This window comes from Gambusia affinis, linkage group LG12 (assembly GCF_019740435.1).
Source record: "Gambusia affinis linkage group LG12, SWU_Gaff_1.0, whole genome shotgun sequence".
In the NCBI taxonomy this organism is placed as follows: Eukaryota; Metazoa; Chordata; class Actinopteri; order Cyprinodontiformes; family Poeciliidae; genus Gambusia; species Gambusia affinis.
In genome coordinates this window covers 12538332-12559549 of record NC_057879.1, presented here as the reverse complement: position 1 = coordinate 12559549, position 21218 = coordinate 12538332, and the positions used below count along the sequence as shown (strand labels likewise).

Here is a 21218-nt window from a genome sequence, read left to right as displayed (position 1 = left end):
TGCACCACGCCAGGCACTGGGCTCTGCTTCACTCAGCATGGATTTATCATGATGCAAAGGCCAAATTAGAGATGGTAAAAAGTGTGAGGGCTGGTAATGAGCTGAAAGTTCTGGGGAGGATAGGAAAGGGGGAAGCGGAGAGGCTGAGGGTGCCGAGGCACAGAGAGATAGGCAACTGATACGTAGGGCGATGACTCACCGATGCTGGGTATTTATAGCATCAGTCAGGAGGAGAGGAGGGAGGAAGGGAAGGGAAGGGAGGGGAGGAATAAGGATGGAGGAGCGAGGGGTCACTATGTTTTTTGGAGGCAGCTTCACAACAAAGAGCGGTTTAAAGAGAAACCAAAGAGATAAAAACGACAAAGAAAAGAAAGAGGTGGGAGGGACAAAACAGAAGAGAAGATGAAGGGGGGGTGGGAGGGAAGGAAATAAGGGATAGGAGCGGCGTAAGGGTTGGTGACCGCGACTGATGGAGAGATGAGAGGATTAACTGTGATGAAAAAATGGGTAGGAGGGGTGCGGGGGGGAAGGGGAGGAGGGGGACAAAAATAGAAAGCCTTTTCAAAATTCACACATTAACTCAAATCGTGTTTTGGCTCAGTGCGGTGACAACATCCTGTCAATATGCTGCGGCAAGAACAGGATGTTGGCTTTTAGGTGAATAATAATAATAATTATTATAAGAAGAAGAAGAAGAAGAAAACTGTGTCTGGTATATTAGCATCCACACATATTGACTCATTCATGTTTAAAAGAGAGAAAGACAAACGCCCACTCCTCTGTGCAGCCTCTTATTGAGCACATATATACATGGTCTGCATAGGAGGACAGGAAAAAGTGGCATCTTTAATGAGCCTAAAACTCTTTGCTGTTGCCTAGACACTTCCAGAAATGTTCAGCCAATTAATGAGGCAAAACCAGACATCTTCCTAATATTTATGCTCTAAATAGGTGCTTTATTAGTGTGCGCGAGGTTATTAAATCAAACTAAACTTTCCTGTATTCCTCGGTCTAGGCAACAGAGGGTTTCAGTTTCTGGTTCTTTAAGGATTTCTTTATGTTTCTTTCTCGACTCTCTTCATCGACTTCATCAATAAACACATTCTGCCCTGGTTTCTAGTGACGTCAGCCAGTGCGTCAAGCAGCATCCTTTTACCAGAGAGACTGATCAAATCAGTTCACATGTGCTCACACACACACACATGCACGAGAACAAAGCATCAGTTAAACGGACGAGGGACGATTCAGAGGATTCACAGCCATCGTCAAGGAGGGAAATAATATAAAACAAAAAAGAAAAACAAAGCTCTTGAAAAGCTTGGTGCCTGGACTAGACTTTTATCATCAGTATTTTATCTGGCTCGTCTGCTGCATTTCATCCACTTATCCCTGGTTGCACAAATATGAACAAATATAAATCAGCTGAGCAAACACACGCACACACCCACACACGCACACACAACAAACATGTTTTCCCATAAAAATAACTTAGTTATACAAGATGCAAAAGCAATGGTGAGTCTGGGGTTAGGAACTAATGCTTTATTAGCCTAATGGCTTTCGAACTCATTCTGGCATGTCCTCCTACAGATGGAGGGAAATTTAATTACAATATTTATTATCAGTCATTTATCAAACAAATAGACTAAAAAGATTTTCATTCATTAAAAGGATTTTGTGTTTGATCATTTCATTATTTTTGCAATTTTTTTCTACATTTTTTTTCCCATGGACCTGTTGCAGTGATAATAACCGAGTTGTGACTGATCATTTGCTGAGCTTTTACTCCATATTTTGCATTTATTCATAGTTTCTCCTACAATTACGAGTTTAGAGTTTTGCGTTACCAGAAATTGCCTCTGTAAATTATCATTTAACTCAAATGACAATGACCAAGTGACAGGGGTTGAAAAGCCAACTAGGTACGCAATAGTCCAATCGTAAAAAGATTAAGTAACGGGGAACGAAGGTGATGGGCTTTAGCTTTGTGCTGAAACAACAGGGCTCAGATTGAAAAGGAAAGAGGGAACAAAGCATAAAAAGGGAGGTGTTCAATGAGTGACTAGCAGCTTCAGTGCAAAGCTGGAAAATGATTGTCTGCTTTAGGGTTAGTGATAGTTGGTGAAAGTGTAGTTGTGTAGTCTAGTTGGTTTCCTCTAGTGTAGAGGAAACTAAAATCTTTTACAAATAGTCTGAAATATGCGGCATGCATATGTACTCAGGCAGCTCAAGTAAAAATTTTGAATAACCACATTTAAAGCGGCTACAGCTGCAAGTTTGTTGGTCTACCAGCTTTGCACAGCGGGAAACTGAAAAACAGGAAACTGTTGAAACCTTATTTGCAAAGCAGCTCACGCTCAGTCAAATTCAATAGAGCGCATCTCTCACAATGAAGTCTTTCCGCATATTTTCATTTGAATTTGGTTGTAGACTTTGACTGGGCCATTTTAAACCATGAACATGCTTTGATCTAAAGACAATTGTAAATCTGGCTGCATGTTTTGGGTTGTACTTCAGTTCGATCTCAAATTATTTGCTGCTAACAGCTTCGTTTTTTTCCCCCCGATATTGTTCATCTTCTCATCAACTTTTACCAGCCTTCCTTTCCTTCTAATCAGATTACAGTCTTCCATACGTCTACTGTGTCTACTACATGGCATGTGGTAAACCTTTCCTTCAGTAGCAGTTGTCTTTTAGCCTCCAACATTACAATGGGACTCTTGGCTGCTTCTTTGATTAATTCCCTCCTTGGGCAACATGTCAGTTTATGTGGACAGCTTTACTTTGTAGATAAAATATTTAAGAGATGTGAATACTTTGGCCAGAAAAAAGCTTCCTTAGTTTTAAAGATTTTACATGTAAAGGATTTGACAGCTAATGGCTGTCTGGAGAATGTCTGACTTTAGTTCCTGTGTGAATTCTTCTTGCAACGTGTTTGGATCAACTAGAGGCGTTTTGTAGCACTACCAGGACAAGCTAATGAAAGAAAATGACTATATCCTACCATAAAGCATTTTTCCAAATTTTTCTTGACAGAAGAAGTTAAATTTTTGCAGTGCAATCCAACTGAAACAAAGATTTTAGGCACAAGTATTATTCAAAATCGCGGGATATATCTCACCAAAAATAACTCGGTGAAAAGCCTACAAGATGTGTTGTGAGAATAGGTATTGTGGGCAAAACAGAAGAACGCACAGCCATTTTACAGCCACACATGTAGTGTGCACACACGCACACAGTGTATGCCAAAAAGCTGGAGCGTGACTTAACACAGAGAAAAAGAGGATTGCAGTAATAACTTCAGGGTAAAAATTCCTGCGCACAATTTATGTTTTCAAATCACTTTTAGTTGAAATCAAGTTGCCAAGAAACTAGATAGGATTCCTGGAAGTAGAAAACGCTGGCCAGGAAACGTCTGGCGCAGCAATCCTGTGAAATCAGTCACAGTTCTTCAACGACGCTGATTGAACAAACAAGATTTAACTCGCTAGTTTTTAGAGCTCCTGGATCTATGGCGGGGGGAGGAGAGGGGGGAGGATAATTTTTGTGAAGCAGGTAAGCAGAATAAATTTACTTTTGAATATCAGTAAAAGAAAAATAATGATTTGATTATCTTAAACAAAAGACAAGCTGATTACTCTTAATAAAAAGTAATGGAAGCTCAGTAGTAGCAGACTAATCTAATTATTAGACTTTGAATCCATTAAGCAGAACTTCAGCTGCATTATTGCATGGATGATGTCAAGTTTTGTAATTCCTTCAGTCTACTCCTTTGTGCTAATGGCTCAGCCAACACATTGTGGCTCTAATCACTTCCATCTTTACACCTGAACCACCTTCCTCCTTAAGACAAGGACCATGCATTTGCTGCTGTAATTGGCACATTCGAAGGGAGGGGCTGGGTGGTAAAGAAAAAAAGAAAAAAAGCAATGAACACAAGCCTTAGGGGAAAGGGACTGGATTTATAAAAAGTGAAGACTCTAATGAAGGAGACAAGGACACCAACCTGGGGGAAGGAGATGAAGCTGGAGGCAGCTGAAAGGCTTTGAGGCAGCGTCACCATGGAGACATTGGCTGCAAGGAAGCCTTGACAACGGGTGTGCCAAGCTTCATGCTCTCGTGGGTCGAAGAGGAGGTGAGATTGGTGGTGGGTGGCCTTTTTTTTCCCCCCTCCCTGTCACATGGTAATTTATTCTTTTTAGCCTTTTGTATTTACATGACTTTATTAAATGTTACTGTATTTGCAGCCACACAAGTCGAGATGAAATGCTGCAGTGTTTTCAACTCCTCAACTTCTGTATGACTCATTGGTCCTTGAGATGATTTTGAAGCTTCAAAGCCACACAGAGGAACAAATAGCACAGTTTCATGAGTGTGTTTGGATTGGACAAGCATCTGGTTTGACGCATGGCTTTTGTGTTTATCCTCTTCGCCCCTAGAAAAGATTGGCATGTAGGCAAATAGAGCAGCATATGCTGCAGATACACAGTGATCTGTGAGATAATATTTGATTTACTGATTAATGGTTTAAGCATATCAAGGATTACAGGGATGTGATGTAAGAAGAGAAAAAATTTAATATTTTAAAATTGATATAAGCAATATAATTTAGCAAATAAGATGAAGAAAATACCTTTTAAATGTTTCTGTAAAATGTACCTAATTGATCATTTGTTATAGGCTGATCACACATTTTAAAGGAAGGGGGCATCGTGTCCCACTTTTATTAATTTAAACATGAGATTGTATTGTTGTATAATATGTCTTCTTTGTAAAGCTTTTTATAAATGGACTGGAGGTTGCAGCATGTATTTGTTGCCCTTTGATGAATAAAAAAAAAAAAAAGAGTATGAAAGAGAGAGCCTCAAAGTGAGGTGATGAAAGTCACAAAATCATTAAGACAGTGAGTGAACACCTTATTTAATTAGCCTATGGTAATTTTTCTTCTACTTTGCTGCAATGTTCATTGATGAAGAGGGAGAAAGAACTGCAGACAAAAGGGATTCATTAGTACCAATTACTGAAAATCCTTTTTTTTCTTTGGTTTGCTTTTTCATGAGTGAGGGAAGTGGTCTGCAACGATGCCCACAGACAGCTCATCTCAGGCCCCAGAGAGGAATCAAAGATTCATTTAGTGGATGTTGCACCACCAGGAGCCCACAGAGATATGATTTCAGAGAAATGTTATCTGTTACTCAGAATCCTTGACGCTCCTAGGAGGGTTAAATAACAAGCGTAGCAAATAAACACACAGATCTGAATGATGTCTATAGAGCCTCAGCAGATGTTTTAACAGCTTGCCACCTCTCACGACTGATCCAAATCCAAGACGATGGCAGAAGTACATCTAAAGAAAAAAACACATCTACCAAAAGAAAAAAAAAAAGGTTGTATACTTGAGCTACTACATGGGAAATTATGTTCAGTTGGACAGAAAAATATATAAATAAAAAAATCTGTGTTGTGTGTATTTATAATGTGTAAACTGTTGGCTGTAAATGGACGATAATCTAGCAACTGACAGGCTTCAGCAAATGGAATATTCCACTCCATTATTGTTGTCACAGCTACTAATGTGTGGGAAACATCCATCACAGTCACTCCGAGACATTTTCATTAGACTCCGTCATGATCTGTAAATGAGCTGTAAGCTATTTGCATTTTACTGTGTGTGGGAAGGACAGACCTTCTTGTTCAGTATTGCTGATGGGAGACAACGACCATAATCACTTTCTTAATGAAACCAATAGAACGTCATGATAATGATCAGTTTGAAGTGACTGTAATTGTGGAGTGCTCCTCAGCATGAAGGCAATTTTTGAATAGAGTGGTATAAAAGCCAAAGGATTAATAAAATGGAATTATCCTATAAAGCTTAAATGAAATACCACACCTCTAATAGTCTGTCTTTCTCTACCAATTAACTAGACTACCCTCTCACACACACACATTCACAGTTGAGTTGAACAACGGTACACAGCATTGGGAAAATGCATTATTGTGCTTGTGAATGTCAGGAAAATTTCTATAGCCCTTCAGCCCAAGGGGGCAGGCAGGTAAAGGCACGTTCAAGCTAAAAAAAAAGAAAGCTCCTCCAGCGTTGTCCATGTCAGCTTGGTCAAAATGTCACACTTTGTAATTGCTCCTGAGAAGGAAGTAGAGATATTAAACTAGCACTTTTCGTTTTTACTTCTCTAGGTATGAAGAGAAATAGGGAAAGGATAATGAAACTAGGCAAAGGCATGGCTGAAATGGAGGAGCACTTATGTCTATATACAATGTATATACAGTGTTAGAGGATAGTAATATTGGGAATCAATTTGGAGGCTCTCTTTGAGATCTGGAGTGACTTCAAGCTATTTTTCTGGGTTTCTGGAGGCAATAACGATGTGCTCTATTCACATTTTCTGAAATACATCCATAACATCCAGTGATTTGGGGTTTGCAAGTTGTATGGTAAAAAGTCCTTTGCCCAATAAGTGAAAGATTAGGGAATCCATCACAGCCAAGTTAAGAATTGCCTGGATAAACATTCAAAAAGAGTATAATTTGATCCTTCTTGGTGCAAACTATCAAGACAATGATTATTTTTCTCCATTTTGTGATTACCAGTCACATTGTGCCATTTTATAACATAATCAAGTGTTGGTTGTCATATGAGTGCTGTGTATATCAAACACAGCTTAAAATAAATTTTTTCTAGGCCTATATGTCTCAGCTCCTGGTTTTGTTAACGTATTGCATTAGAAAAAGTCATCAGTAGCACAGTTGTTAGCAATCCCGCTGGCTTTCTAGTCATGTGTGACGTCATTCACAGATCGAAGCTCCGACTTCCGAGGAAACTTGAACACAACATAAAAAGTCAAACATCGGGCAAAACCAGGTACGTTTACAAAAAAAAATATTTTCTGAATCTATTTAATTACTAAGAATTGAAACAGTGCGTTTGCTTTAGCATTAAACCAAATGTTATTTATTCTTTTCATTTTTTTAAATCCACTTGTACCAACCAGTGTTGTGGACTACGGCTACAGAAGGTTAGGATGATGAAGCAATGTTTTGGTGATCATCACCGATGTTCCATGGAAGATATTAGAAGAATGAGTTGATTACAGCTTTTGATCTCGCCATAAACTATGTCACCGCTCATCCCTGACCTTTAATTGGCAGCCGGCGTGCTGTGGCCCCTTTATCTCGCCGACCTGCGGAATGCTGGGGTTTTGGACCCCAGCCGACAGGAGGGTGTTTATCACCATCTCAGCGCGAGGAGGAGGGGCTGCCGAACTGCGACAGCAGCTCCGCGGCGCGTTGAGCCCTGTGAGTCATCGCTGGAGAAGTTAACTCTTGAAATGCCACGACGCAAGCCAGGGACAGAGAAAACTAAATTAAATTTAATCATAATCGCAAAAATTGGGAAAAAAGAAAAAAAAAACTGTACAAAAAATCATAATGGAAGAGTATCAAAACAAAAAAATCATCAATGAATACACATTAGCGCCTGTAAGATTTAAAGACTAAGATTAAAGTAAAATTGTAATTATACAGTTATTTTGTCTTTTGACGATGAGTAAAACCTGTATTTGATTGTCATTTCAATTTTCACGAAGTTGGAATATTAACACAAACATCGAGAAGACGCAGAAGTCCTCCTGATCACTAAATATCTCTCTAGCGTGGCATCTATAGAAAGGTGCAACGCTGCAAACAACAAACGGGGTCTATTTTAGTACAGCAGACTCGTTAGTCTGCCATATCATATACCTGAATCATTTATAAGGACTTTTTAGGATCAGCTTTTGCTTGTGTTGTTTGATGACGCGTTGGTCAGGTGGTACCTCATATAACAGGAGGAGCTGTCCAAGTGCTGAAAACAGAAGCGAATCAGCACCGTTCCTGAGGAGATGCCATACACTCTCACTGCTGTCTGAGCTTAATTACCAAAGGTAATAAAATCATTTTTCGTGTTTTAACCGTTATTAGTTTATATAAATATGCTTCCCGAACGTATTATGCATGATAGTTTCGTTTTTGGGCGTTTTCAAGTGAGAATTATTGATTTACTGGAATGCTTCGTCTTAGTATTGAAAACACGTTGTTGCTTATAGGCTATGAAATACGATAAGTTTTATATTAGGTTTTATAGGGCGCCAACAGGTGTAGACGTAATGTTGAGGTTGCCCGTAACAACGCAGGGAGTGACTCATCCAGTGATGTACATGTAACGCACTCAGCATCACATCAGCGTAACTCCCTGATGTGATCAATCTTGGATCAAAACACACTGGCTTACGCACTTTCGCCATAGAATGCGCTGAATTATATCTTTAAACACATCCACCCCCGAGGATCTGGTTCCTAATCCTGTTCTGGTTTCATTTTACAGGTAATACATTTGCCTATAATGCTGCATTTCCACCACAAGTTGCCCGCGGGGGGAGCCGTGGTCCTGCTCGCCTTCCTTCTCCAAGGATGCGCCGTGCAAGCTGCGTCTCTTCCCCGTCACTACAGGCTCCGGGGCGGGGAGAGCGAGGGGCAACCGGCTGCATTTTCACCCAGCTCCGACCTGATCAAAGCCCTGGAGTACATCGAAAACCTGAAGCAGCGAAACGGCGGCCGACCCGAGCCCGCGGATTACGATGAGGTGGAAAAATTCAAGATTTTGCTTCAACTCGCCACGCAACAGGATGAGGTTCCCGGGGACCGCCAGTCGAACCCCGGCATCCAGGGCCCGGACATAAGCGCTGGACAGCTGATGAAGGCGATGCTCAAGACTCTCCAGGATCAGGCCGGTAAAGATCCCAGGAGCGACCGCCGAACGCACAGGCACCGCACCAAAGACACAGAAGCACCTGAAAGTGCACCAGCAGACTATGGCAATTTCCCCAGACCCCACAAGAAGTATCCACTGATGTTTGAAGACGAAGAGAACACAGACGCAGCCAAGCGCGCAACAGAAGATCTGGACGAGCAGTATACCCCTCAGAGCCTGGCCAATCTGAGATCCATCTTCGATGAACTGGGGAGGATGGCCGCAGTCCCCAACCAAAAGAGAGGTGTGTTCGGGGACGACGACGAAGAAGGGCAGGATGGGCTTAATCAGGAAATGGCTGGAGGAGAGGAGTGGGTCCCCGTAGAGGAGAGGGAGGAGACCGAGGAGATGGTGAACAGGAGCCACGAAGAGATGGACAGAGCGCTCAATGAACAGGAGGAAGCAGAGCGCGAGGAGATGCAACGCCGTGCCAACCAAAACCAAGAGGATGCTGACGATGACACTAAACTCGTAGATTACTACCTGTTGAAGGTCCTGGAGATGAGCGATCAGACGCAGAAGAGGGATCAGACCGGAGATCAGAGGAAGAGGCTGATCCGCCCCTCCATCGTGGATCCCCGGACAGTGAAAGAGCTGCTGGAGCTTTCCCTCAAGCTCCACGTTCCCCCTCAAGACCTCATCGACATGCTGCTCACGGAGGAGCTCAGGAAGCTCCACCGCGACCCCCAAACCTTAACTCGCTACACGGCCGGCCAGACCCCCAAAATAAGGTACTTCAGCCGCAGGCTGCCGCTGAAAAGCAAGCCTGCTCCCGAAGACATGGACAGAGAGGACTTTCTGGACATCATCGGGGTGGAGACCATCAGCAACGAATACCCCGTTGTGCAGAGACCCATAAAGACTCCCTCCTCCACAGACAGAATCTCAGCAGCGACGAGCGCTGTTGCAGTCCCGGTTAAAATCCCGTCACCCTCCGGACGCCGAGAGAACCTGTTTCTGTCGGAACTCAACAAGATGCCCCTGAAGCGTCAGGCCGACGTCAACGATGAAGACGACGACGAAGGCGGCGACGTAGAAGACGAGGTGACCACCTATCTTGCGGCCAAAATCCTTACAGAGTACCCCAACACAATCACCAAGCGGGACACCCAGGCGCAGCTGAAGGGACAGTTCCCCTACGAGCTGTACGAGCGCGCCATGAAGGACTACATGGAGCAAGCAGACACTGAGGCACGGCCAGTGGCCAAGAGGGAAACCGAGGAGCAAACGGAGGAGATGGCGAACCCCGGAGAGGTACAGGGAAAGGAGGAGGTGACGGCCAAGACCTCTGCTCCGCAAACAGAAAAGGAAGAGGAAGAGCGCCGTGAGATAAAAGCGGCCGGGATGTAATCTGACCCCCGCCCTTAAACCCCCCTCCAAGATGCATTATTATGAATATGTAGTATTTCTACTGTCAGAAATAACGTTTGGTGGACGTGATCTAGTTTACACATTTCTATTATATGAACTATAGCTGGTATTAATAATCACTAATGACAATTATATATATAAATATAGTAACTTTAGAAGTAAAATATGATTTTATCAATGACTGTCCCTACTTGCTGCAAGAACATCCTAGAAATATTCTAATACACCACAGGAAATTAAAGGTGCAACCAGTGAGGTAGAGACCTCACCTGGAAGTTGTGAGCTCTCAGTAAGCCTCATGATCAACTACAATCAAGACAGATAAAAAGTTGTGTGACGTTAAGTTTACATTTACTGGTGTTTGCAACAGCCCTATAGTTTAACCAACAGAGTAAAAGGTAAAAATGGCTTATTTTCATCTATGTAGAACTATTTATTAACATATGTGAATATAAATGTAAATTATTAGGCACAAATCTGAATGGGCCTTTAAAAAAAGTCAAGCTTTACTTGAGAATAACTGTCAGGGCTGAGGGCGAGTGTTGTGACTCTTGACATTTTCAGGGTTAGTGGATTTCATGTTATGGAGTAATTATTTCTAAGTCTAAATATCAGACCATCGCCTGCCTTCTAACCCTTTCATACTGCAAAGCTCTGTGTTGTTGGCCTAACAGTGGTTGTGTTACGTATGCTCATTTTTAAACCATTTTGTACATGTTCAACAATGTGTGACCAATCACAGATGAATAAAGCATCAGATGTATTATTTTTCTTCTTCCTGAGTTCTGTTGCCTTATTGAGAAACAGACACAAATCAAAGTCTAAACAGTTTTGAAAGATCATAAGACTTAAAAACTTTTTGTATCAAAATATACATTTTAATCGAAAATGTGCATTGTAGTAAAAACTCACACTAACAGGTGCTCAATAATATCAGCCAAAAATGTCAAACGTCATAAGGTTTAAAGATGACAAAATGTTAATAGTATTTTATAATTGGGCATTTTGCTAATGAAAATTTTTTTTGTGAAACATCCGAGTAGTACAATTGATAAAACATTTTAATAGAGTGAAAGTCAAAATAGCACACTTGAAAAAAAACAGTTTTTTAAGAGTGAAAATGTCAATATATTAAAGGTATAATTTTAATATGAATAAATCACAATTCTTATTCTGGAAAAAAAAAAGAATCAAAACCTTAGCGTCTTTGTAATATCATTCAAATTCAGTATGAACGAGTTCAAAAAGTAATCCTGCGCATTCCAAAGTAAAAAAAAAAAAAAAAAAAAAAAAAAAAGATTAAATGAAGCAAATTTCTAGAAACTTCATGACCCATTTACAGTACGTCCAGGTTGTGGAGTCCTCCACGAAGTTCACATCCTCCTTTCCCAACAGTTAAAACGCAGGTTTGCTCATATACTCCTCCATGGTCTGAGAAAAAGGCACATCAGAGGTAAGAAGAGAATATCAACTTAAAAACAAAAGAAGAAGAAAAAAAATAAACGTGCCAAATTATACACTTAACTCTTAATATTCACAGGCACACACCTACGCATCACCTGGAATTCAGTGCCAACACACAGCAGGTCAACTAACACAAGCACAGCATCTAACCTGTCTGTCCATATTCAAGGTCATCCAAACAGCTCCACCTCATACCACTCACTGTGGTCATCCTGAAGCGATAATGGTCAAAATGAATAAAGGGAGGCTAAACTGAACATCATCCAACTCTAGATTAAAAATGTTAGTCAGCCCTAGTCAGAAGCACAGGACAACACACCCAGTTGTACCACAAAACCACGAGCACAGAGGAAGGGGTGGGAGCAGAAAGCACCAGGCAAACACTAAAGTTCACTCCAAATTCCAGCAGAATCTGCTTCTCGCTCGCAGCGACGCTGGCTGAGGAAGAGGCAGATATGCACGCTGGAAAAGGAGGGGCAGGACAAACAGCAGCGCAGGCACAAATCTATAAAACAGGAGGGGCCACTAACATTGAAACGTCTTTAAGCTATGAGGAAAACAAAGACACAATAGGGACTGAGCTGCACCTATTCATTGAACTCGCTACCGGAAACTAACCGCACTACATTCACTCAGTAAACTTGCACTCTCATTCTCAGAGCATGAAGTAGTATTTAAAAGAAGTGTTGTTGTAGAGAGAAATCTTCAAACACCCAGTTTTGTAGACTTAGTTTACCCCACAACTTTAGAAAAAAAAAATCTAATAAATAAAAGACACACACACAAGCACACGCACACACAACAGATGTCTTAATCTGTAAATGTGTCACTATTGCTTTTAAAATCACAGAGGCATGCAACAAAAGTTACATTCTCACACAGCATTTGAATAAAAAAATGTGTGTGTGGATGTGCATTCATGTGTGCTCATGCATCTTACCTCTTGTAACATGTCTGAGGATTCAATGGCTCGATTCACAATCTGTTTAGAGGTTTCCTGGATCTCTCCTCCCATTAAAAACTCATCCAGGATAAAATAGGCTTTCTCAAAGTTGAAGATTATGTCCAACTCACACACCTGGGAGAGGATGTGATGCCAGTTATTGAGGTTATCAGATCTACATAGAACACATCATTTACTACTTTTTATACTATAATCAGAGTAAAACATAAAAAAATGGCACTGTATAAACAGCTGAAAGAAAACTTAAAAGAAATATATAGGGACATACATTGCCAAAGTATTTGTCCAGCAGCTCTACATAGCGGTGAATAATCTCCAGGGCTAAAAGCTCATTCTCCTCATGCTCCACGCCCAAACAGAAATATAAGCTGGCATACCTACGATGAGAACAGGCATTTGTTAGTTGGCGATGGACAAACACGTATTACACAACAAAGCTTCACCATCAAAGAGAAACACTAATGATCCACCCACTATAATCCCTCCACTAATTTGAGCTGCTTGAGCAGACATGCGAGAGAGAGTTGCTCACCTCTTATAAACAATCTTCATGTCTTTCCACTGAATGAAGTTGCAGGTGCGCGGTTGCCTAGCTAAGACCATGGTTGTCATCTCCCTTATAATCTTCTTCTTCTCACGCTCTGATATGGCCGTGTACCACTTCTGCAGACGCAGACGCCCTTGGCGACTGAAGAGCAGCAGGAAATGCATCTAACAACACGGACACAGTCAGCAGGGAAAGAAAATGTTATATCTGAACCACCAAAAGTGAAACCTAATAAAGCCATGATACGTTATTCATTCACTGCAATCAGTAGACAAGAGGAATGCTTTGACATGTTTAATTTATTTTTTAAAAACTCCCAAAATTACACATAATAGCCGTATCAATTTTCTTTATGCAGTGGGCACATTTCAGGCGACCAGCACTGTATTAACAGGAGAGTTTCCTCAGCATAAATGGCAACATTTGACACACTTGCTCTTAAATCTTCTAAAAGGCCATTAAAACAATAAAAAATAAATGTACACTTAAAAAAATAAATCTTTAGTTTTAAATAGGCTTTACACCAAATAGAAGGTCAATTAGTTAGACCTTCAAGTTATACTTCACCTCATACCTTGAATATGTATAAAAACATGAGATATCTGTGTGACTAAGTATATGCATGTGTAATTTTATTTTTTCTTTGCTAATTTTTTTTTCCTCCCAACCTTTTGACTAAGCATCCTAATAAATTTGTGTATTTGACTAAATAACATCTAGCAACTGTGAGACCATCTCGTAACATAAAGAAATTTGCTTAACTCTGTTTTTTTACTTGATAGCCATGCTTTTACATGTGAAACGGCACAGATTTATACATTTGGTAAATGTATGTTTTCAATACAGAACTTTAAACCCATTTGTGTTTTAATAAAGCCACTGAACAGGCCCCAGACGGAAGCAAACCAAGTCAAGCTCCTGCGCTGGGTCCCAAACCCAGCCTTCAAAAAGGAGTCAACTTCTCACACAGAGTACAGATGTCAGAACTATAGATCTGTACTTACATTTATTAAAACTAAATAGAAAAAATTTAATTATGAAAGCATTTTTAAAGATCTCCAGAATGTCAACCTCAGAAATGTACAAATTGTAACTATTCTGAGGAATGTATTAAAGATGTCATATTAATGAATCCTGCTGTCTATGCTGGTTTATACATGACTAAATGTTAATTTTGCATTAATGGATGCAAGGACATGATTTGAGGCTTTTCTGCCTCTAAATCGAAACATGTTTTCTGAACACGACTCCCAGACACAATGAATTGTCAGAAAAATAACCTTGGCAATTTATTAATAACAACTTACATAAGGGATGCTGCAACTAGGCGTCATAACTGATGACTTTGACTGTAAGACTTTCTTGATAAAAATATTTAGAGGCAACACATAATTTTAACAAATTTGTGGTTTTCAGTTTCATGAATGTTTCAGTGAAAGTGACAGTTGTGTAGAGAAGCCCCCTGGCTGCAGTCAGCGGGAGTTAGAGTTGAGTTTTCTGTGGGCTCCTTGTAACGTCAGCTGTCAATTCACATCACCATCCGAGTAATAATTTAATGATGAATAATTTAATGATGCAAGAATAAGGAAACCATGAAACTATGACAAAATGTCAGCCTGAATTATGTATATAAAGTTTTCATTTGCACTTTGTTTTTTTGGCATGCAATAAAAGTTTAGAGAGAAAACAATTTAAAGGAGCTGATAGGTTAATTTAATAAATCATTAGTGGAAACTTTAATATAATAAATAGTATGAAGTCAATATTTTGAAAGTCAATCAAAACAGATTAATTTAATTGTTTACTTAATGGTAAACAAAGAAATTTAGGGTTGATAATCCACAATATGCAAACAAATAACCAAACTTGGAGCATTCAAAACAGATATTATTGATGCCCTTGTGGCTTGACTGGAAATGGGGTCCAAGTCAGTCATAGAACACCGAAAAAAACAAAAAAAAGAAACTTAACCTTGTCCTGAATACCATTTCCACCCCACAAAGCAACACATAGAAAAAAAGAACAATGAATTCAAAAAGAGGACATACAAGTATTTCCAGTATTTGAAACTCGCCAGCAAATGAAATTAATAGAACAGAAGAAAAATTAGCAGCATTTATTCTTAATGTACAACCACATAGTCTAATGTTAAGCAGAAAAACTACAAGTTTCGTGAGTGTCCCTGTTCACAGAAGGCAAATTAATATGTAAAGCATTAAACTGCCATTAAGGGCAGGACACCTACAGGAAAGTGACGAAACCTGTTTTAAGGAATCCATCGGTGGGAGCAAACCAACATCTTACTTTTTACCGTTTTCAAAATTGGACTGAAACTCGTAAATTTGCCTCAATATAAGCAAATAGCGTACTTTTTTTTTTTTTAGAAGCCTGACCAAACAAACCCACTACGGTGTTCAAGGAAGTGACTAGGCAGCGCTCCAGTGTTAGCCACCTGTTGTCAGGTGAGAAAGGTGAATAGCCCAGTTGGCTGAGGCCACTTTACAGCTACAGCCATGCGCACAAACTAGCTTTTAAAGTACTTACCATTTCTGACGCTGGGCCAAGAGATACGAACACTATCAAAAGACAAGGAAAATATGCACTTTAACCCTCACAGAGGGTCAGACGGCCAGGCTGAAAACATATCTACCCTCCGCGAAGTGCAACCAGTGAGAAGAATCCAGTTTAACTCCGCCCAGCTGGCCTCCGGAGGAAAGGCGCGTCATCACAATTTATAAGCATCTGGATTGGTCACTGTAAGGCCTGTGTTACAGGGATCAGCGCACCCAGAAGCGCGCTGCGTGAAATGTAAATGAATGAACTGGTAAAAGTTTAACAAATGACTGTCAGCTGGTCCGTTTCGATGTTATTGCAACTAATGATCGGTAGGGAGCAGTATATTGCTTCTGCATCTGTTTCATGTGATACCAACCAGTCTCAGTGGTTGAGAAAGAAACAGGGTAACTGGTTGGTCCATTGCTCTGGGAATTGTTGTCCACTTCACATCATGTCTATTTACCGAAACGCCATCTGGTTTTTGAATGGGATCCAACAATACACAAGGTTAGTAGCTACAATATCACTTTGATTCTGATCTGAGATCTGGATCTAAAAAAACCCTGCTTTTTCACTCATGGACTGGGTGTTGGCTCAAATTATAACGTTTTGGGTATTTAGATGTGTTTTGTGTCATAGATTGTTCTGTATTTGTAATTGTTGCCTGTCACACAGTCAAATCAAAGGTCTGATCACTGTGTGGCACAAATCACAACACAAACTGGTCTTTATGTTCAATCACAATAGATCTATTGACAGCTGGTGTCTTGAGGATGACACATCTCTACTGGAGCTAAAACAGTGTAGGTTGTCAATCTTGGAGAAGGTTGTATAGGAACAAATGCAGCCATATCTTGATTCGCATTTTCAAAAGTTACAGTCTGGCTTTAAACTCCAACCACAGCTATACAGAAAGAGTCTTTAAAAGTTTTTTAATTAGTTATTAGCTGTAGGGTTTATTAATGCTGATGTAACAGTGATTTTAGATCTGACTTGTTTTTTAAACAGTTTATTTTACCATTCTTCTATTCTGTCTGAAGTTGAGTTTGGGTTTAGTAAGTTTCCTGTACATCTGCTTGTTGTACAGGACCCTTTCCATTCTTAGCACTGTGGAAAAGTATGTTCCAAATTTCTGCTTCTGTTTCTTCTTTTTTTGTCACACTTGCATATTTCAGATCATTAAATAAGTTTTAGATCAAGACCAAGATGTTAGTAAGTAAATACAAAATGTAGCCTAAAATAAAGAATGATTTCATTAATGTAGGATAGCAAAAGCAATCAAAACCAATCTGACGCTATGTGAAAATGAAATAGTACCCCGTGTTTAACAGTAAATAATTCATCCAGGGCCACAAACTCTTTTTTTTATTTCAGACTGAATTATTTCAATATTTTCTTTACTTATTTCATGTAGATTTCTATACTCCTCATATCCTGCTGGATTTCTTTATAATTTGTCAGTAAAACAATTCTGTGCAGCCGAGCTTCTTTTCAGTGGTGCTGAATGCTCTACTTCTGAATACTTGATTGAATCTTTCACCTTTATCTCATTGTAATCAATATTCCTCTCACACAATAGCTGATTATGTTTATTTATTTATTTATTTATTTATTTATTTATTTATTTATTTATTTATTTCAGGAAGGGATACGTAGCCGCTTCTAAAGACTTTGAGACGAAGGATCTTGAAGTTTCTGCAGTGGGGCGATCTTTCTTGATCACTGGAGCCAATAGTGGTATTGGCAAAGCAACAGCCATGGCTATAGCCAAGAAAGGTATCAGCAAAAGAGTTGCACTCTGTGTCACATTATAATAATAATAATCATCATCATCATCATCATCATCGTAAAGTTTATTGATAATGATCTTTATATTTTTAGAAGTCAAAGGGCAGAGACAATAACAAAACAAGCAACTACAATGGGTAAAAGAAACAAAATAAATTAATAACTAAAATAAACTAAAACCAATATCTAAGAAAGTGAACCAAAAATTTGCTAAAAGAAATGTCCTAAGGCATTTTTTAAGCAGTCAGTGGATTGTGGTGCCCTCAGAGTGTCAGGGCATGTTATAAATGTGGAGCGGCAGCAGAGAAAGCCCTATCCCCACCCTGGTTCTCAGTTTGGTTTTGGGTATGTGGTGAAGGTTTGAGAGAGTGGAGCGGAGGGAGGGAGTTGTGTTTTGCAGGTTAAGCAGTTCTTTGATCAAGGTGGGGGCAATTCCACAGATGTATTGGTGTGTGAAGAAGGGAAATCTTGAATTCAGTCCTGGTGGAAATGGGAAACCAGTGGAGAAAGTGGAAGATGGTCGTGTGGTCATGTTTGTGCACTCTCATCAAGATCTTAGCTGTAAAATTGTATTTTGTTGTATATTGTCGCCCAGGAGGAACAGTCCACATGGTGTGCAGGAACAAAGACAAAGCAGAAGAAGCCAAGTCAGAGATTGTTTCTGAGTCTGGGAACGCGGTGAGCGACTAAAATTTGAACATCTCTTACATCAAATTGCCAACATTAAAGATGAATTCTATATCTAGGGGGACAAAAACTCACTCTGGTTATTGTAGGAGGTATACGTCCATGTCGTTGACATCTCCCAGACACGCAAAGTGTGGGAGTTTGCTGAGGCCTTCAAGAAAGAGCAGCCATCGCTGAATGTCTTGGTAGGGATCAATTGTCATCCTTATTCTTGACCACATACAGAATAATGGCAAATCTTTTCTTGTTTTTCAATTTAAAAATTTAGCTTTGTGTGTTTGATGTGACTGTTTTGAAATAATGTGGTAGATAAACAATGCAGGCTGTATGATTCACAAGAGAGAGCTGAACACAGAGGGCCTGGAGATGAACTTTGCCACCAACACCATGGGTGAGAGCTGATTCTAACAGTCAGAGTGTGTCTTCCTGCAGCACTTCAGTGTTTCAACTAGCTTTATTCTCTTTACTTTAGGGGTGTATATTCTCACTCAGTCTCTCATACCACTACTGCAGAAGAGCTGGGACCCACGAGTGGTATGACTCCGTGCATAAATACTCACAAACAGAGGCCTCATCTGGATCATGTGGACTGCATAATGCCACTTTTGTCTGTGCTTTAGTGGCTGTTGTCTAACCACACTGCTGTTGCTGTTCACTCTCTCGGCGGTTAGATCACTGTGTCCTCAGGGGGCATGCTGGTCCAGAATCTCAGAGTTGATGATTTGCAGTCGGAGAAGGGCCACTTTGATGGCGTCATGGTCTATGCACAAAACAAGGTAAGACAAGGAAATCATTTATATATAAGAAAGAGGGTATTCATAGCTGCGGAACGTTTTCATATTTTGTTACATTACAGTTAATGGCCTCTATCTTATTGGGATTTTACGTGATAAGCTAACATTGAGTAACACAAAATTGTGACATTGAGAAGGAATGGAAAAAGCTGATTTTTGTTGTTATTCATGGGCTGTGTCCATGAATATATTCCTGGACTTTGGACTTTTCAAACATATTAAAATGTTCTGTGATCTGTACAAGTGTACACTGTTGCTGTGAAAGTATGTTTCAGGTTGTTGTTTGAAGGCCCCAGGCTCAAGTCCTTTCCGGCATCGAACATACTTCCTTCCAGTACTTAGCTGCTTTCATCCATTGCCTTTTCAACTCTAACTAGTTCCCCTGTACCTGGTGAATAAAAGGATTCCCTCAGGATGATGCATGAAGCCCAATGCTCTCTTAGCTTTCTGCTTCACATGTCAGTCACATGTCAGTAATTTAGATTTTTTTCTGACCAGGGCAGCTTCCTCCAAAGGATTATTAGATCCCTTACAGATCCATGGCATGGCAAACTGTGACGTTGTAAGACTTTATCAAATAAATAAGAAAAAAAAGGTTCCTTTTTTTTCCACTTTTCCATTAGCTGCTTAAGTGAGTTAAGTCCTCCTTGCCTACACTGTAAGTTTAGGTGGACAGCTATTAATTTGTAGATTTGCAGTTTAGCTGAACTTCTTTGATTTGCGAATGATTTTTATTAAGGACATATTTGGTGTGTTCCTACAACGTCATGGTGGAAGCTTTGTTCCTCCTGAGAGAAAAACACTAAAAGTTATACTGAGAATATATCAGGCACAGGTGGAACACGTAAGTGACAGTAGTTGGTTGCAGATTTTATTTAAGGGTATCAAAAGAAATAGGGGCTAAATATTAATGCACAACACACTTTTTAGATTACTATTTGTAAGAATAAATAAAATAAATGATGCATTTTCTTTCCACCTCACAATTGTGCCGAATTTTGTGTTTTATCACATAAAAATCCAACAAGTACTTAAGTCTGCTAGAAAAATATGAACAACCTTTAGATGTTTAATACTTTTTCACGGCGGTTGTGTTTTGTTAAGCAGAAAGCAATTAAGTCTAAGGTTATACAAGAGAAATTTGAAGGAATGTGACAATGTACTGTTTCTTTTTAGAGACAGCAGGTGGTGCTAACAGAACACTGGGCCAAAGACAACCCCGTCATTCACTTTTCTGTCATGCATCCGGGCTGGGTTGACACGCCAGGTACAGTCTCAACAGGGACAACAAATATCTGAAAAGGAGCTGTTTTTGATGGATCATACACATTTAACAAAGAGTATGCTCCATCAAGTGACGTCGTTAAAAGCGGAATATGTGTAGAAATGGTTTTTCTTCTTTTGCTTCCAGCTGTTTCTACGGCAATGCCTCAGTTTCATCGGATGATGGGGGACAGGTTGCGCAGTGTGGACCAAGGAGCTGACACGGTTGTGTGGTTAGCTCTGTCCAGAGCTGCTGCTAGAAAACGTAGTGGCCAGTTTTTCCAAGGTGAGCTCAACAAAGTAAAGTAGCCTTTGTCAAGGTAGAAAAACGGTCAGTTTTTACTTCAACCCTCTTCGATGAGCTCAGACGCCATTCACTATCGAGTCCTCTGACTGGCTGTTTTTGTTTCAGATCGTAAGTCCGTTCCCATGCATCTGCCCCTGGCTTGGACTCAGAGTTCTGCTGAAGAGATTCAGAGTTTCATAACTCAGCTGGAGACTCTGGCTAGAGCTGTTCAGTCACAACATGATCTTAAAGGACATACGGATACTTCTGTACCTCAGTTTGTCTGACTTATGTTACGAAATGTGTTGGTGACTCAGAAAGTAAAATTGTCACTGATTGAAAGAACATTACCATTTATGTTTCAGTAACATATAGCATCTAGCTTTTCCCTTGAAATAAAACTGAGCTCTGGTCACTTCACTACAGAGTTGTGTATAATGTTAAATTAGGTAGGCATATCAGTAAAATGTATTCCCATGACTTGAAATTCCTAATACATTTTCTGTTGACAAAATATAGGATAGTAGCCTAACAACAAGCAACTTGTTTTAGGAAACTGAAGACACCCCTCAGGGTAATGGTTGAAGATTTTGATAAAAATTCAGTTTAATCCGAACCTCTTACAGAATGATCCCTTCAAATAGTCTATAGTTTACATCAAGCATGACTCTGCTTGACTTTATGACAAT

The 21218-nt window shown here is 40.0% G+C and overlaps 3 protein-coding genes across 5 annotated transcripts; 2 read left to right on the top strand and 1 right to left on the bottom strand.

Annotated features, from left to right (window-relative positions):
* Nucleotides 1-7807: 7807 nt before the first annotated feature.
* On the top strand, nt 7808-11477 carry scg2b (secretogranin II b). The gene is made up of 2 exons (XM_044134534.1): nt 7808-7943; nt 8384-11477. The coding sequence occupies exon 2, from the start codon at nt 8402-8404 to the stop codon at nt 10157-10159; it is 1758 nt and encodes a 585-aa protein (XP_043990469.1). The 5' UTR covers nt 7808-7943; nt 8384-8401; the 3' UTR covers nt 10160-11477.
* On the bottom strand, nt 11034-15829 carry ap1s3b (adaptor related protein complex 1 subunit sigma 3b). Of its 2 annotated transcripts, XM_044134551.1 has the most exons (6): nt 15700-15829; nt 13141-13319; nt 12877-12985; nt 12585-12722; nt 11795-11856; nt 11034-11611 (listed from the first exon to the last, which is right to left on the bottom strand). In XM_044134551.1, the coding sequence occupies exons 1-5, from the start codon at nt 15700-15702 to the stop codon at nt 11815-11817; spliced, it is 471 nt and encodes a 156-aa protein (XP_043990486.1). In that variant the 5' UTR covers nt 15703-15829; the 3' UTR covers nt 11034-11611; nt 11795-11814. The 2 variants fall into 2 exon arrangements, with proteins under 2 accessions (XP_043990486.1, XP_043990487.1); XM_044134552.1 differs by lacking the exon at nt 11795-11856.
* LOC122841311 (dehydrogenase/reductase SDR family member 12-like) lies at nt 15602-20949 on the top strand. Of its 2 annotated transcripts, none has more exons than XM_044134535.1 (10): nt 15602-16218; nt 17354-17487; nt 18095-18177; nt 18276-18371; nt 18496-18577; nt 18659-18720; nt 18858-18962; nt 20157-20247; nt 20392-20529; nt 20656-20949. In XM_044134535.1, the coding sequence occupies exons 1-10, from the start codon at nt 15995-15997 to the stop codon at nt 20814-20816; spliced, it is 1176 nt and encodes a 391-aa protein (XP_043990470.1). In that variant the 5' UTR covers nt 15602-15994; the 3' UTR covers nt 20817-20949. The 2 variants fall into 2 exon arrangements, with proteins under 2 accessions (XP_043990470.1, XP_043990471.1); XM_044134536.1 differs by lacking the exon at nt 15602-16218 and adding an exon at nt 16496-16514.
* Nucleotides 20950-21218: the final 269 nt, after the last annotated feature.

Excerpts from the sequence above, each read along its gene's own strand:
- scg2b (XM_044134534.1), top strand. The coding sequence starts at position 8,402 with ATGCTGCATTTCCACCACAAGTTGCCCGCGGGGGGAGCCGTGGTCCTG.
- ap1s3b (XM_044134551.1), bottom strand. Across the intron at positions 12,986-13,140 it reads ATGAAGATTGTTTATAAGAG|GTATGCCAGCTTATATTTCT; the intron begins GTGAGCAACTCT and ends TTCTCATCGTAG. Across the intron at positions 11,857-12,584 it reads CCTCAGACATGTTACAAGAG|GATGACCACAGTGAGTGGTA; the intron begins GTAAGATGCATG and ends TTATCGCTTCAG.
- LOC122841311 (XM_044134535.1), top strand. The coding sequence starts at position 15,995 with ATGACTGTCAGCTGGTCCGTTTCGATGTTATTGCAACTAATGATCGGT. Across the intron at positions 18,178-18,275 it reads TTTCTGAGTCTGGGAACGCG|GAGGTATACGTCCATGTCGT; the intron begins GTGAGCGACTAA and ends TGGTTATTGTAG. Across the intron at positions 18,372-18,495 it reads AGCCATCGCTGAATGTCTTG|ATAAACAATGCAGGCTGTAT; the intron begins GTAGGGATCAAT and ends ATAATGTGGTAG.